Source organism: Mesoplodon densirostris, chromosome 3 (assembly GCF_025265405.1).
Source record: "Mesoplodon densirostris isolate mMesDen1 chromosome 3, mMesDen1 primary haplotype, whole genome shotgun sequence".
Taxonomy (NCBI): Eukaryota; Metazoa; Chordata; class Mammalia; order Artiodactyla; family Ziphiidae; genus Mesoplodon; species Mesoplodon densirostris.
This window is the reverse complement of record NC_082663.1, coordinates 53,234,650-53,250,554: the sequence shown is the minus strand read 5'-3', so window position 1 is coordinate 53,250,554 and position 15,905 is coordinate 53,234,650. Positions and strand designations below refer to the sequence as shown.

The following is a 15,905-nucleotide window of genomic DNA, read 5'->3' as shown; positions in this document are numbered from 1 at the left end:
GATAATGAGAAATCATAATAAAGAAGACAAGACAGCGCCAAATAACATCTGAAATATATCAGTTATGGAAATGGCACATAAATAGCAGCATTTGTTCAAAACCAAATTTCCCTTTCATGAAAGTGGGCTACATTGATGAACTGCAAATAACATTGCTAGATTGTTCTTTAGGCATTTATGAATTTTATAAATCATTTCCTATCCATTCCCGTAGTCTCTCTCTTTCTCTCTTTTTAAAAAATACACTTTATTTGAATATTTCAGTAGGACTAGGAAATCACCTACTTGGCCACTCTATTAGTAATTGGAAAGTTTGTGCTATTGTATGTTTTGGGGAGTAATAAACATATATTTCCTTTCTACATATTCATTCTTTCTCACTACTCTTCTCTATTAATGAAATTTCTGCACATTATTTTAAAAAGATTCTAATCAGTATTAAAAACTAAGATATACTGTATCCACTGAAATAAGAATTATAAAGACAAATATTAAAATGATTTTGTGAAATGAGTAACCTACCTTCCAGAAGGACCACCTCCAAAATCCTCATCTGTGATGCTTCAACACCAGCAAGAGACAAGTAATGCTTAGTATTGCTTATATACTATGGGTATTTTTATAGAAGAGTGGACATGATTTTAGTCTCTACTTCTGATCAACTTGCTTTTGCCTTCTTTCCTAGGAAGTGTGTAGAGAGCTCTGGTGTCTCAGCAAAAGCAACCGCTGTGTCACCAACAGTATTCCTGCAGCTGAGGGGACACTCTGTCAAACTGGGAATATTGAAAAGGGGGTAAGCTCAAATGATTCATTAGCTATTTAACATGTAGACTAAACTGATAAATTTCTGATGTTGATATTCAACCACTAGGAAATAATGCATACTAATTAAAATGTGCTTGAGAAAATAATAAATTCCTAGCCTAATGAGTTATCTTGATATCTGCAAATATGCATTGTTTAGGAAAGTATAGTGAGCATTTTCTGGGTCAGTTTCACCTTTCTATATGTATACGTTTGAGTTATATTTGCACAAAAATGTTCAACAACAATCTTATTTAATAGAGTCTGTTTAGTCATATGTTTGTTTTTTTTCTGACAGTATCCAAGAAAATTATGTGATCCTAAAATAGATTTTATAACTGTGGTCTAATGAGTCACTTTTAAATTGCAATGTGAGAGAAAGATCTAGTAGTAGAAGAATAGTTAATTTATTGAGCATAGTAATTGTTGCTAAATAATTTTCAGTTTCATCAGCCTAGTTTTCAAAAACTATAATTATTAAGAATTGTTCAAATAGATAAGAATATTTTAGGCTATTCCTGAAATTCTTTAGGAATTGCTATATATGTGGATTCTAAAATTTATTGCTATGGCCTGAATTTACAACAATAACGACACTGTCATCTGTTCTCAGTTCTGACTTCTTCCATGTTAGTTGGGCTAGTTTCAAAAAAGATTACACTGAATTTCATCTTGCAATCTGACGTTTAAATAAAAAGAATGAAAGCTTTTGGGCAGCTGTCACAGTTTATTAATCCTTGCTGACGGCTTCATTCGGGACCCATGACCTAGTGCCATGTTGATGGCTTTTCCATGCTGAGTTTGGAAATGTTGGTAAATTATGCTAAATGTATGAATTGATAGGGTCATTTTTTAAAGATTAAGGATCTTTTTTTGAAACTTTTGTAAGTAGCCAATAAAAATACAGAGACCTTCACACACTACCAAAAATTCCTTGCTTTTTTTAATAGATGTAATAGAAAATATTAGGAACTGCATTCTTGAAACAACAATCTGGGTTTATTTTGGAACCAACAATTCTTGTCAACGACAAGTAGCAATTTTTTTTTTTTTTTTTACAAGTAGCAATTTACATCAATCTGTACTTTGAAGAAATACACAACTGTAAGGGGAAAGTCACAGTGAGAACCTGGTTCTTTATTTGCCACTGATTATTATTATTGTGATCTATACCAATCGGCCACTGTTTCTATTTGCCTGTAATAATACTATGACTAGGCCTGATGGATCTTTTTATTTTACTTCATTGTTTAACCCAAAGCACAAAGAATTCATTCTTTTAAACCTCAGCGCTCTCCTGAAAGCATTGTGTAAACTATATAATCACTCTAAATAGGTAAACAACAAGTAGTAGCTATCTGAGAACACAGAACTCAACTCAATCATTATGGTAAACACATATTTAATATCTTATCATTTGTGCTTAATAGCAGGACTCTGGAATGTCATATCTTACATCTTATGTGCGTATATTTGACAGAGATGACATTTACATGCCAATTACAATTTTGAAGGCTACTTAGCAAATGCTCAAAATAATATCAAAGCTAACAGTATTGAATGTAAATTTAGATAAGCGCACAGAAGGGAAATATAATTACTTCTAAGCATAAATAAGAATAAGCACAGACAAGAGAACATGAATAAAATGGGGCAGAAATGTATTTGATTTCTAAAGATTCACTTTCTTAATCTAGGCTAATGGTTATCAACTTTCTGATCCTTAAACCCTTTATTCAAATGCATTCTACATAATCCTGAGATATACATTTGAAAAAAATGGAAAAGCTCTGGTTAAAAGAACCCCTTGGCTGCCTCCTTACCCTGTCCTTAGAATCTTGTCAGCTTCCAGCATATCTTGGCACAGCATCTTGGGCTCCATGAAAATCTATTTAAGAACTTGGAAGCGTAGCAAAGTTTGTATACCAAGAGGTCATTAATATTCACAACATTAGAGTGTAGTTTCATAAAGGCGATACATTGGATTTCATCATCTCAAATTAATCTAAGAAACAAATCTTAGCCATTCTTCCAGAGGCGTGGATGGTCTGTAGACAGATTCAGGTATAGGACTAGGAGATTTTTAAATGAATGAATTAATGAAAATAACAAATACACATGCAGACTCCTAGAAAGAAAAAGGACAGAGTACTAGGAGAAGACACTCAAAATATCCCTATCATTAACTTTGAATTTATAAAAAGGCTTTCAAAGAACTAGATCAACTTACATTTTTAAGGGAAAAAGAATACAAAGAACTATTCATGTGAGCTGAGCACTTCATTATTTTTAACTTATTTTTTAACTAACTGCATATGCTGTGTTATCTATTCATGAATTTTCATTGTTGTTGCTTTTTTCCTTAAGAGAGAAGCATGTTTACTATTGACAAATGAGGATTTTCCTCTTAAGGCTATACCTATTTGGATATTAAACAAGAGCCCAGAATTTTGACTCAAACCAAAAACAGTCATGCAAACACTTAATGACAAAATTAAAGTGAAATTTTCAGTTGGTCTGGTCAACTTTGTGTGGCTAGTCTGTGTTCTTGCCATCTATAAATAGTTGACATTATCAGTAATAATGATGATAATATAATGAATAGTTTTATTTTTTATTAAATTTATTTATTTATTTTTGGCTGCGTTGAGTCTTCGTTGCTGCACACAGGCTTTCTCTAGTTGAGGCGAGTGGGGGATACTCTTCGTTGCAGTGCGCGGACTTCTCATTGCAGTGGCTTCTCTTGTTGCAGAGCATGGGCTCTAGGCACGTGGGCTTCAGTAGTTTTGGTGCACAGGCTCAGTAGTTGTGGTGCACAGGCTCAGTAATTGTGGCTTGTGGGCTCTAGAGCACAGGCTCAGTAGTTGTGGCACACGGGCTTAGTTGCTCCAATGAATGTAGGATCTTCCTGGACCAGGGCTCGAACCCCTGTCCGCAGGCAGACTCTTAACCACTGCGCCACCAGGGAAGTCCCATGATAATGAATAGTTTTATACTTACACTGTGCCAGGCACATATTTGTTCTGTTTACTACTGACAAAAATCCTATAAGGCGGGTACTGTTTTAACTCCATTTTACAGATGAAGAAAGTGAGACTTGAAAGCCTAGAATTACATAGCAATTTAATAGTAGAGCTGAGATTCCAGCCTGGGTCTTTCTGATTCCAAAGAGGAAAACTTTACCCCTCTATATTGCCTCTGATTATACTTTACTTTCAGATGGGAAATTGTGTAGAATAAAAAGCAGATTTTCATTGTCATAGGAATAGTGAGTCACTGAGCCTGAGATGGGTTAACAATATGTTTTACCCTTTATTACTAAGTGTATTTTTCATTTGTTTACCTGTAACAGTTTGTTACCTCTGGAATCACAATAAAAAAGGCGCCCAGACAGAACATTGAGCTAAGAATATATGATAGTGTTAAAATTGGCAAAATTATGAATCTCCACTTTAAAATGAGAGAAAATCTATTTCTACATATTTCATAGAGATATTGTGAAGATGGAATGAGATAATAACTCAGTGAGCTTTTTGTTGCCTTCCTCAGAGGGAAGGTGTTAATTTATATTACTAGAGCATCATCGTTACTCTTCATTATTATGTGCCAGCCTTAGATGATGGTGGGCAGAAAATTCTTTGCCACACTGTCTTAACTGGCAGTAATGAGCATAACAGACTATAAGCATGAGTTTGTGTGTCTCAGAAGCATGAATGGTATATCCACGACCTCTGATCTTAACTCTGAATTTCTAAACTACTCTCATCAGAGGGAACAAGAAAGAACCTACATCCTGTCTAGCCAGCAGGATAAAATCAAAGCTGCTCATAGCTTTTTGAATAAATCTTTTTTTAAAAGGTTGGGGGGAGGGGAGAAATATGGCTCAAGTGATAGCATAGACATATCCAGAGGACTGGATCCACAATGATCTCGTCAAACTCTGGCTGCAAAAGATATGGGATCTTTGCCCGGGGGCGCAGTTCCACAAATGTTCCATGTAAGTATGGGAACTGTTCCATGCACATTTAGCAGATGGAGTAAGAAATATGGCCAAAAAATTAAAAACTGATCTTTGCGTGAGTCCTGGGGGGTCTGACATCGCTATTACAGCCATTGGATGTTTGCCTGAATAAGCCATTCAAGGACTGAATAAGAACCATATGGTCTGAATGGATGTGCTCAGGGACAGTAGCATTAACCAAAGGAGGAAATTTGATGAGCCCAGACAGTGCGCTGGTACTGTGTGTCCATGGGTCACGCTTCTACAAATCAATCAATATAACTTTCAGCCAAAAGAACTTTTCTTAGACATGGCATCAACAATAGCCCTTTGGACAGAAATCGGAGGGATGCCATATTTGATGAAATGGTAAACAAAGATCTACACTATAAAAACTCTGATCGCAGTGTTGGCATTATTACCAAACAGGATATTAAGGATAATCAAAACCCAGTCCTTGCAAGCTCTGATGGTGACCACAAAGAAGGTTTCAAATACTTGGTTTATTGCCAAGAGATTGATTTAATGATTCTACAAGCCCCAATTAGAGACATAACCTAGCATTTGGGCTTACATATACATGACATTGATTCCTAATATTTTTGCATGGGAAACACAGGGCTGGATTAGAATAGGATTATTACATGCCCTTCTAAAGCACTGGATATATAATAGGACATTTGCAGCCTTAAATCTTAATTCAGTTAAAGTAGAATGTAATATGTTTTGACTGAGTCCCAAACTATAAACACAGAAGTGAAGAAAGAATGACTCTTCCAGTTGCTCTAGAAATTTAAATAGTATGGGATGACAAGTTCTGATTTAGAATTCAGGCTGAAATAAACTTTAGCATTCTCACACCTGCAGAGCAGAAAGATAAGGCTTTTAATAGCACTGTGCTCCAACTCTTATCTTTTCTGATTTAGGAAGAATGTTCTATATTGAATCACCAGTATCACTTCCTTTAAAATCTTAGGATTTCCTTAGAGGTATCTTATTCCAGATGCTGGCTAGACCCAGTGCTGGCTGTGGTACAAGTTCTACCATAATCACATCCTAAAATATATCTAGTTAAAAAATTATTTTAAAATACTGAATATGTACTCATTTTGAAATTTTTCTTTGTAGAATTCTGACAAATTTTCAAAGTTAGATTTTTTGATTTATAATATATCTTGCTTAAGACAATTCCTGATGGAGATCATGAAATTCAGTGGCCTAACAGAAAGAGATGTTGTTTAATGATGAATAAGTGTTTCTTAAGAAAATAAGTGTTTCACTAGAATATATCATCTTTCTAGATAGTTTTAAAGACATATTTTTTTATTCAGAAGGAATGTGAAAATCAAGAATGAGCAATATGAGATTTTATTTTTGAATACGATAGTTTCACTTCTTTCACCTTTCTGAATCTGGTTAAACACACCTGAATTAGCAAAAAGAAAGCCAGATTTATCCAATTTATCTGGATAATTTAGGCTATAGTAATATGACTGATATTTAGAATAGTCCAAAATCACTAGATTGGATATAACCCTTGGGAATAAAGATTAAAAACTAGTTTCCATCTGAATATTGAACTCTTCTAGTTTAAGACATGAAGTAAAATTCTATGCCTATGGAAATATAGCTTTTACAATTTGGCACCTTTAGATTAAAAAAAAAGGATAAAAATAGAAAATACAAAACTCAAAATTCTCACCTTTAATGTGCTTGTAGGATTTGTATACTTGAATCTACTTTATGTGGTGTAATCCAATTATATTAATTATGACTTACATTAAAATCTTAGTATATATTGGTTAATATAGTCATCTAGAAAATTAGCCCAAATAACTTGATTCACCTGAAATTCCCTATAGGTTTCTAAAAAAACTTATTAAGTTAAATAAGTTTCTTCTCTTAAAATCATGTACTACATCAAGATACTTAATACTACCAGAAGGAGAAGTAGCAAAAATTCCAAGGAGATCCTTTCCTATAAACACAAGGTGAGGGGAAAGCACAAAAGAACATTTTGCTAGAGAGCAAAATTAAACAAGTCGTTTGATAGATTTTTAACTTCTTTGAGGGTATGTCTGTATAGAACTAATTTCTATAGTCATCCTAATCCAAATCATATTATAATCAAAAGCTAAAGTTAGTCCCCATTTTGTAGTCAGGTAAACTAAAGAAAAGAAACAAATGACTTGCTCTGGACCAAAGAAAGATATTGCTAGAATGAGAACTCAAGTTTGTAACACAGGATACCCACAGACTGAAGTCATCCCCACACAGACTGAGTTGTTAATTAGTTGTTAAACTAGACACTAGTCTCTTGTCAGCTGCTAAGTGACTGATACTTACATTATTATTATGAATTCTTCATTCTTTACCCATTAATCTATGTTATTTAACTTTCTGATATAATTGTTTATTATAACTCTATGGAATAGATATAATCAATAGCATAAATTTATGCAGTAAAAGGTTTTAGCAAACCACTTATAGAATACTACTGCTGTGTAGATACTAACTAATGGTGAGAACTGAGCAACATTTTACAAACTGAATATTTGTATTTATCTTTTACCTTCAGAATAAGTTTTAAAAGGAAAACAAGAGAATATATGTGACTTCTTTCCCTGTGCTACATTTTGTGTGCATCTAGGACACATGTAAAACAATATTATTAAATACTTTAGAATCTACATCTTTCAGTGTTTTTGTGGCCTTCACAATTTCGTCCCCTGAAAAATGCAAAAAGTGAGATTTTTTTCCTCTCCTAATTATAAGAATACTCAAGGAGGTATGAAATAACATGTGGTTGTATACTTGCAGCTAAGTGGGTTTTTAAAAAAATCTCTAGTGTTATTTTGTATTTTATGTAGTAAAAACAGTTCAGTAAAATATACTAATGTATTCTTTAATGTCTTCAAATATGTAATCCTACACATCCAATTGATTTTTTTTCCACTTGTTTTTTGTGTGTATTTGGACAGCTAATCCTTTTCTGCCAGTAAGTGACCTTGGGCAAGTCAACCTCCTTCAGGTTCTGCTTTCCTCATGTGAAAAAATGAAGTGCTTAGACCACATGAATTCTGAAGGCTCTTTGAGCTTTAAGTGCAGCTCTGTGATTATATAAAATAAATGTAAAATCAAATTTTATTGTTATTTGAAATCAGTAATGCTAAGTTTCCAACTTGAAGAAAATAGGCAGATTTTAAGATTTGGAATTTTTTAGTATTAAGTGTCATTAATTGAAACCACAGGAAAAGACAGTAATTGCTGGTTAATACTACATTGCTCAGTTACTCTCATAGGTGCAGGCATAAATATTCTTACACACAGCTACATGTAATAACAAAAATGTAAAACTGGAGATTATTTGGTCCACTGTTGTGACTTTTATATAGATGAAAATCTAACGCAATTGGTATATCATTATGCACACGGTTGGTCTTCAAGATCACTTAGGTAAATCATAAGCTGGCAGCTGGAACATTCTCCCTCTCACATGTACATTATTAGCAGCCCTGCTCCCAGAGTTGGTACTGTATTATCAGTTCAGCCAACTACCTCTGCTTCATCATTTTGGACAGATGATTTTCTTTTTCTTCATGGTAATTTTTGTTGCCCAAAACTTGTAATCTTTTTTAATGTCCTACTTTAATATTTATTAGATTTAGGGTCAGAATGTTTGGTCTTATAGCCAACCAAATTTTGACTTCCTCTTGCCTAATTGCTTAGCACTTTTCTTAAGAAGTCCTTTATGTTGTTACAACCACTGTAATATTCGCTGAATGCCAACTACCAGGGAAGCAAAGATGAATATGACTTTCTTTACCCTCCAGTATCTCCAGTTCCTTCCTGAAATGTAGTAACCAAAACAGGACACAGGATTCTATAATTTAATGTATTCATTCATTCAATAAAGTTTTGTTGCATATCTACTACATTCTAGGCACTGTTCTAGACATTCAGCATTTCCAATTAGAACATTCTGTGATGATAGAAATGTTCTGGGGCTTCCCTGGTGGCGCAGTGGTTGAGAGTCCGCCTGTCGATGCAGGGGACATGGGTTCGTGCCCCGGTCTGGGAAGATCCCACATGCCGCAGAGCGGCTGGGCCCGTGAGCCATGGCCGCTGAGCCTGCGTGTCCGGAGCCTGTGCTCCGCAACGGGAGAGGCCACAACGGTGAGAGGCCCGCGTACTGCAAAAAAAAAAAAAAAAAAGTTCTGTATCTGCTCTGTCCAACGTCATAGCCGCTAGCCACATGTGGCTATGGGAGCCCTAGAAATGTAACTAGTGGGTCTAAGGAACTGAATTTTTAATTTTAATTAATTTAAATTTGAATAGCCACATTTGGCTCTCAAGGCTTTTACATACTAAGGAGAGGAGACAATAAAAATAATAAGGAAATAATCTGAGAAATAAATAGGGTGATTTAAAGTAGGTGTAAGAGGGGACTAAAACAGGAGGATGTAATCTTTATACATCCTGGAGTAGGGGGAGGGAAGGGTGGAAGGGGTAGTGAAGTACAACCACTTCAGAATAAGAGTGATCAAGGAAAGACCTCTCTGATTGAGTGACACCTGACCTGAGAGCAAATGATGAGAAGACAATATAAGGAATCTGAAGAGTATTCCCAGGAGGACCAGCAAATGCAAATGCCATGAGGAGAGAACAGGTTTAGTGTATGGAGGAAAAGAAATAAGGCCAGTGTGTCTGGAGCATTCTGTACCAGAAAGAGAATAAGGCTGGAGAAGGAGGCAGAGGCTAGGTCACAAAGGCCACCGTTGACCAGAGTTAAGGGAAGGAGGAAACCACCACAGTCTTTTAAGCCAAAAAGTGACATAATGCCATAATATGTTTTTAAAAGAGCTCTCTGATAGCTCACTGGAGAATAGATTGATTATAGGTAGAAGAAAGTGAGGCAGGGGGACCAGGTAACAAGCTGATCTATTTGCTACTTTGGTCTAGAGCGGTAGTAGTACAAATGGTGAAAGTGAAAGAATTCTGGATATACAGAATTAATATAATAAACTGATTACTTTCAAAGCATCACATGTCATAATCCCTTTACATTTTAATATAATGGTTGAATTTTTATTTAACAATCTAACATTGCTGACAGTTACTCAAATCTAATAATGTTCCCTATTGTTATTCATATAAACAAATGACTTTCATAGCATCAGTATGGTTCATCAAATTTTGATAACTCAGAAAAATGCACCAATAAAAGCCTAGCCTAATGCTTGGTTTAAAAAAATCATTTTTACCAATTCTGCAAATAAGATTTATCATGTTAGAGTTATGAGCTGATTATGTGATGTCTGCATCTCGATAAATTATTCCTGGCTTTCTACTTATGTGCAGTATGTGTGGTTTATTGCAGAGAGTAAAGCTGAGAAGAATTCCAGTACACATGTTCATGCAGGGACTACACATGGCTAGTCACTGTGTATAAGGGTTTTTTTGTACCCTGTCCCTAGTGTCTTGGCATTACTTTTATTATGTCTGCAGCAGTCATGTAGATGAAATGCCACAACACATTCTTTTACTATTGTAGCCTCAACCGGCCTTTTTTTTTTTTTTTTTAAAGAAAAAGCAATTACCATCATAAAAATTCCTTACTGGGGAACTTTCCATATTGCGTTATCATTCCATGAGTCTAATAATAGTGGAATATAAAGAAAAAAATGTTTTAATACTAAACTATCTAAAAAAGACTTTTGAGGTCTCTATAATGAGAAACACTAAAAGTCTGGAGGAGAAGAAATAAGGAAAAAAGAAGTAAAGTCAAGTTTTTTAGACTCCTGGTACTTGTTAGAAATTTATAAATCATTGCCTAGCTAAAGATAATTTGCAAATCACATGCACCTTTACCAATGTCTAAACACAGTTAAAGAACTCTTAGTCTGTTATCTGTTGGGAGAATGCTAATGCCTGACCCTTATGTATTTATTTCTATCCTGATAGCTCTATCTGCCTAAAAGCTAATTCTGTGTTTTCTGTGAAATCTTGCAGTGGTGTTATCAGGGAGATTGTGTTCCTTTTGGCACTTGGCCCCAGAGCATAGATGGGGGCTGGGGTCCCTGGTCACTATGGGGAGAGTGCAGCAGGACCTGCGGGGGAGGCGTCTCCTCATCCCTAAGACACTGTGACAGTCCAGCGTAAGTAGCTAAAGTAAGCCGGAGCCAACAAAAAGACACAGTTGGAAATGATTCAAAGCTGTGGTTTCACATGTTATCTGTAAAAACGTTTCACTAGTGAGCCAAGTGCTTGTCTTCAGAACAAGCAATAGGCACAGGAAAGTGGAGGAGCCTTGTTAGACAGACTTTCTTTTTCTTCTTTTCACCTTACTATGTAACTAAAAATAAAAGAAAAAGAAAAAAAAAAGCATTGTGTATCTATCCCAGATATAGCCAGACTTTTAATCTAGTAATAATCAGATAGATTTCCTCCTCCCAAAACTACTGAATTATGGATGAATCCAGGTCTTGTCTTAGCTACATTACCATTATTCCCAGGAAACATAAGGTCTTTTCACATGTCACATAAAATTATTACTGCTACATTAGTATTAAAAGGACCAATGAGAGCACTTTGAGGGTTGAAATGCCTTGATTCGCATCACAAATCACAATGAAAAGAATACTGCCCATGTGTTAAAATAGTTTCCATTCACATGCCCCCATTAATCACCTTCCGGAGCTGCATCCACTTTTCTCCTCACGATTGTTTTATGTAGGTCAGACTGCTCCTCTCCCACCACTCTTTTTCTCCAGCCGGAGTCCCCCTGGCATAAAGCCAGCCCCGTCAGTATTTCTTGCTAGCTGTATTGCTTCTCCCTTCCACCAGTGCCCATTGCAGGTGGATGATTCCTTTAGTAGGTCTTGCGTGTCCTCCTGGAGACTAAACTGCTCCTTAGCTGCTTCATGTCAAGTGCTCCCATTTCTTTCTAGAGCTCAGGTTGAGGACCTTCTTTCCTGACAATTATTTGGTGCAGAATGGTGTTATAATATCACTTCTGCTTTTTTCCCCCTGCTGGGGTAGAAGATGGTCTATTTTTATTTTTTATTTTTTCTCATTTTAACTCAGGATACCTGTCTTTGGTTCCTCTCTCTAAATGTCTCTTTTCTTCTCTTTTCTTCTTTTTAGCTTGAAATTGTTTCCCTTTGTATTAGTTCTGTGTTTTCATTCTCCCACTTTCTATTATTACCATCCTGCTAAACAGAGCTCACTGTCACCCACTCATAAAACAGCATTTCCACCACCGTCCCCACTACCTTGTTTTTGTCTGACCAACCCATTTCTCCCAGCTGGTTCAAGCTGGTCCATTTCTTTCCCTTGCTTAAAGTCAGCATTCACTAGCATTCAAAATATATTCAAAGTGTAACTTTAATTATCTCATTGATACCAGTGGGCCAAAATTATAATTGAGACTTGATCTTTTTAAAACAAGTGCAGAATAGTTAACCTAAGTTCAACTGCAGGCTACTGTAATTTAATAATCAAAAGTATAAAACCCTATGATAATAAATAATATACCCAAATACTTAAGAGAATGACTTGGACCTCTTTTAAAAGAACAAGTTAGTTTTTTTCCATTCAAAAATTGCATGTCCAAATAATAGCATATGAATTTCTCTAATGTTAAATACTCCAAAAATTAATTTTTGTATAACACATATTTAACATCCTAATTTGAATGTAATATAAAGTATCTATATAATGTAAGCCTATCTTAGATTTAGATTTAATTTTTTGAAACTGAAGTTTTTAAAACTTCATGTAATATTTGAATTGAGATAGAAATTTATTTCTGAATTAAAAACTTTGAACTGAAGCTATTTCCAGGGAGTTATTTTGTGTCCTTTCCTTATTTCCAGTCTGGAAAAAAACACAAACTTTCCATTTTCTACTTGGTGAACATACAGTATCAGATTATGTGTTTTGTTGAATATGATTCAAATGGCTTTTCATTATAAATGATTTTTAAACTCATTGTGTTGAGCTGAATACCTGTTTACTATGATAATTAGAAAATACATTGATTTAATTGCATTTTTTTAAGAATGTATATCATCATAATTAAGAGCCTTATAAAGTTACTCATAGTAGATTGCCTTAATTTTTTGTTCAACAACCATAATCATTATTGCTAACTATCACCAGCATGATTATTATTTTAATAACTAATAAAATGTCAAATTTTTTATTTTCTTAAAGTAAATGTTAATATGTTTTCATCAAGCAATATATATACTGTTTATGTGTTTAGATATATTATATTCACATGTTAAACAAAATGTGTTTGCAGACCTTCAGGAGGTGGAAAATATTGCCTTGGGGAAAGGAAACGGTATCGCTCCTGCAATACAGATGTAAGTAAAACCAAACTCTGCTATGAAAAATTAGCTTACATTTCCCCTAGAGCAGGGAAATTTTTTAAATTGTGAGCTATTTGATCAGAAATTCATGTGCGTGAGGGTCACATGAATTTTTTAAACTGAATGGAACCAGCCTCAGGTCCATCAATTCCTTTAAGAGTCAAGAGAAAGCTGCAGCACTAGAAGCAAATACACTCTCCCCCAGTAGGAATCAAGAGAGAGAGACACCCCCTGAACTTCCCTGGCCCCCCAACACTCACAGCTTTGCCACCATTATCTTTCTTGAGTTCAAGAAACAAAGATTAATCTTATTATGGTCTTTATTCCATTTTATGTTTGCCACTGCAAGAAGTCCCAGACTTCCATGTCACTCCTCATCTCTTGCCATCCAATTCCATAAATCTCTGCATATCCCTTCTTTTTCCCATCCATGCCCAACCACTGAAACTCTTCTATGCCCTCAGAAACTCGTGGTCCATCATCAGCAAAATCCCTTACATCCTGACATCTCTGAATTTTTCTTCCCTTCACCTTCTTGTTCTAATGGAAACTGGCTCTCCTCTGAAAATACTGCTTCCTCTGCAGGCCTCTAAAGTTAAGGACATGTATTTTCTCCCTTAGCTCTTGAAAGACTGGGCCTAGAAGTGAATTGACTATCTTCTTTATATCTTATTACTCCTCCCAGATAATTTTTCCTTCCTCCTATCTAAAAAACACAGCTTTTAATTTCATATCATCAGACTATTACCCACACTCCCACACTATTCCTCACTCTTACACTCTCCAACCCTATGCCTATCCTAATCCTTGTTTATTCATAAACATGTGGATGATTTTTTCAACATCTTCTCTTCTGGGTTTTTCCATAACCATACAAACATGCTGTTATTTCTCCTACCGTGAAAAGACAAAAACAAAAATACTTACCATATCTAATTCCTCTTCTCATTTTTCCCTAAAATTGCTCATATAAAGTTTTTGCCTCCAACATTCTAGTGAAAATGTTTCTGTCAAGTCAAAGGTTTCTTCCATGTTGCTAAACCCAGTAATCAGTTCTGAGTGCTTATTTTACTTGATCTTTACCAGGCTTCCATGACACTATAGCTTTTTGGTTGTCCTTCTATATTGCTACTTATTCTTTCTCATTCTCCTTTGCTGTTCCTATTCTTTTCTCTGACTTCTTAATGTTAGAGTACCCAGGACTTACCCCCTTGGTCTTTTTCTCTGCCATACCAATACTAATTTCTTTGGTGATCTCATCCAGCTTCATTGCTTATGATACCATTCATATGTTATTTGACCCCAAATTTATATTTTCACCCCAGACTTCTTCCATGGATTTCAGACTCATATCTTACCATTTATTAGACTTTTAATAGACATGTACTATTTAACATGTCCAAATGCTGTCTCCAAAACATTTCCACAAACATGTTCTTCCAGCAGTTTTTCCCATGTCAGATGTCAACTTCATCTGGCTCAAGCCAAAAACCCTTGAGTCATTCTTGATTCCTTTCTCTGTCGCACAGACTATATCCAGTCCCTCAGAAAATCTCATTGGCTTTGCCTTCAAAATATATCATAGATCTGACTTCTTCTCACTGCCTCTACTGCTGCCTACCACTCTTTCACTGGATTACTCTAAGTGGCTTTTTCCGTGGGTTTCCAGATACTACTTTTGCTCCCTACAGCTCTCAGTATAAGAGGCAGAGTGATTCAGTTTCAGTATATCCTTTACCCAAGACCTTTCGATGGCTCCCTGTTTTACTTAAATCCAAAGTTCTTACAAAGGCCTGCAAGGCCTTCACAATCTGGCCTTCTATTACTTCTCTGAACTCATCTTTTATTATATTCCTCCTTATTCACTGCTTCAGCCACACGGGCTTCCCTCCTTGTACGTGCCAGAAACCTGCATGCTTCCACCTTAGGGCTTTTGCATTGGCTGTTCCCTTTGCCTTGTATACTCTTCCAACCCAAATATCTACATCGCTAACTCCCTTACCTCACCTTTACTCAGCTGTCATCTTCTCAGTGAGGCCTGGCTTGAATACTGTATTTAAAGTTGCAACTCTCCCTACTCCCTACAACCCTGGGATTCCTAATCTTCCTTACCCTGCTCTATTTCCCCTCATACTACCTCTAACACACTCTATAGCTTATTTATCGTATTTAATTCTATTAAATTTACATCTTGAATTCATTACATGTAGCTTCAATTACAATGATTATATTGTTTCCAGCATTATTTATTCATTCACTCAACAAATAATTGAGTGCTTACTCTTTATCAGACTGTGATAGTGTGAGAGAGGCTCTGCCCTCAAGGAATTTATAATTTCTTGGGAAGTCAAAGAAAATCACAATGCAGGGTGATAAGTGATATGATATGATATGATATGATATGATATGATATGATATGATATGATAGAATAAGTATGGAATGCTATAAAAGCATGTGGAATTGTCACATAGCCTAATTAGGGATTTAAGGATTTCTTCCCATGGGAAGCTAAAGATCTGAAAGGGCAAATTGTAGCTGACCAGAAAAGAAGGAAGTGACAATGAAAGCATTCTAGGCACAAAGAAAATTAAGTGCCAGGTGGGTAGGTTAAAAGATTTAGCCTCAGATTTATGCTTTAGGTAAAAATGGGTTAGGGAAAGGTGAGATTACAACAGAACAGTAAACAAATCAAGAAGATTTTAAGGATACTGTTGAGAATGAC

At 35.4% G+C, this 15,905-nt stretch overlaps 1 protein-coding gene across 10 annotated transcripts in view; it reads left to right on the top strand.

Moving 5' to 3' along the window:
• Positions 1 to 15,905, top strand: part of ADAMTS6 (ADAM metallopeptidase with thrombospondin type 1 motif 6) — a 292,238-nt gene that overhangs the window by 190,525 nt on the left and 85,808 nt on the right. For 8 of the 10 annotated variants that reach the window (XR_009531448.1, XM_060092943.1, XM_060092944.1 and 5 more), the window contains 3 exons: positions 686 to 793; positions 10,817 to 10,962; positions 13,113 to 13,176. Coding sequence is in view for 9 of the 10 variants with exons in the window: in XM_060092943.1 (XP_059948926.1) it covers positions 686 to 793; positions 10,817 to 10,962; positions 13,113 to 13,176 (318 nt within the window). In the remaining variant the exon portion in view is untranslated. The remainder of the gene's footprint in view (positions 1 to 685; positions 794 to 10,816; positions 10,963 to 13,112; positions 13,177 to 15,905) is intronic. The other 2 variants (XM_060092946.1, XM_060092945.1) reach the window with 2 other exon arrangements.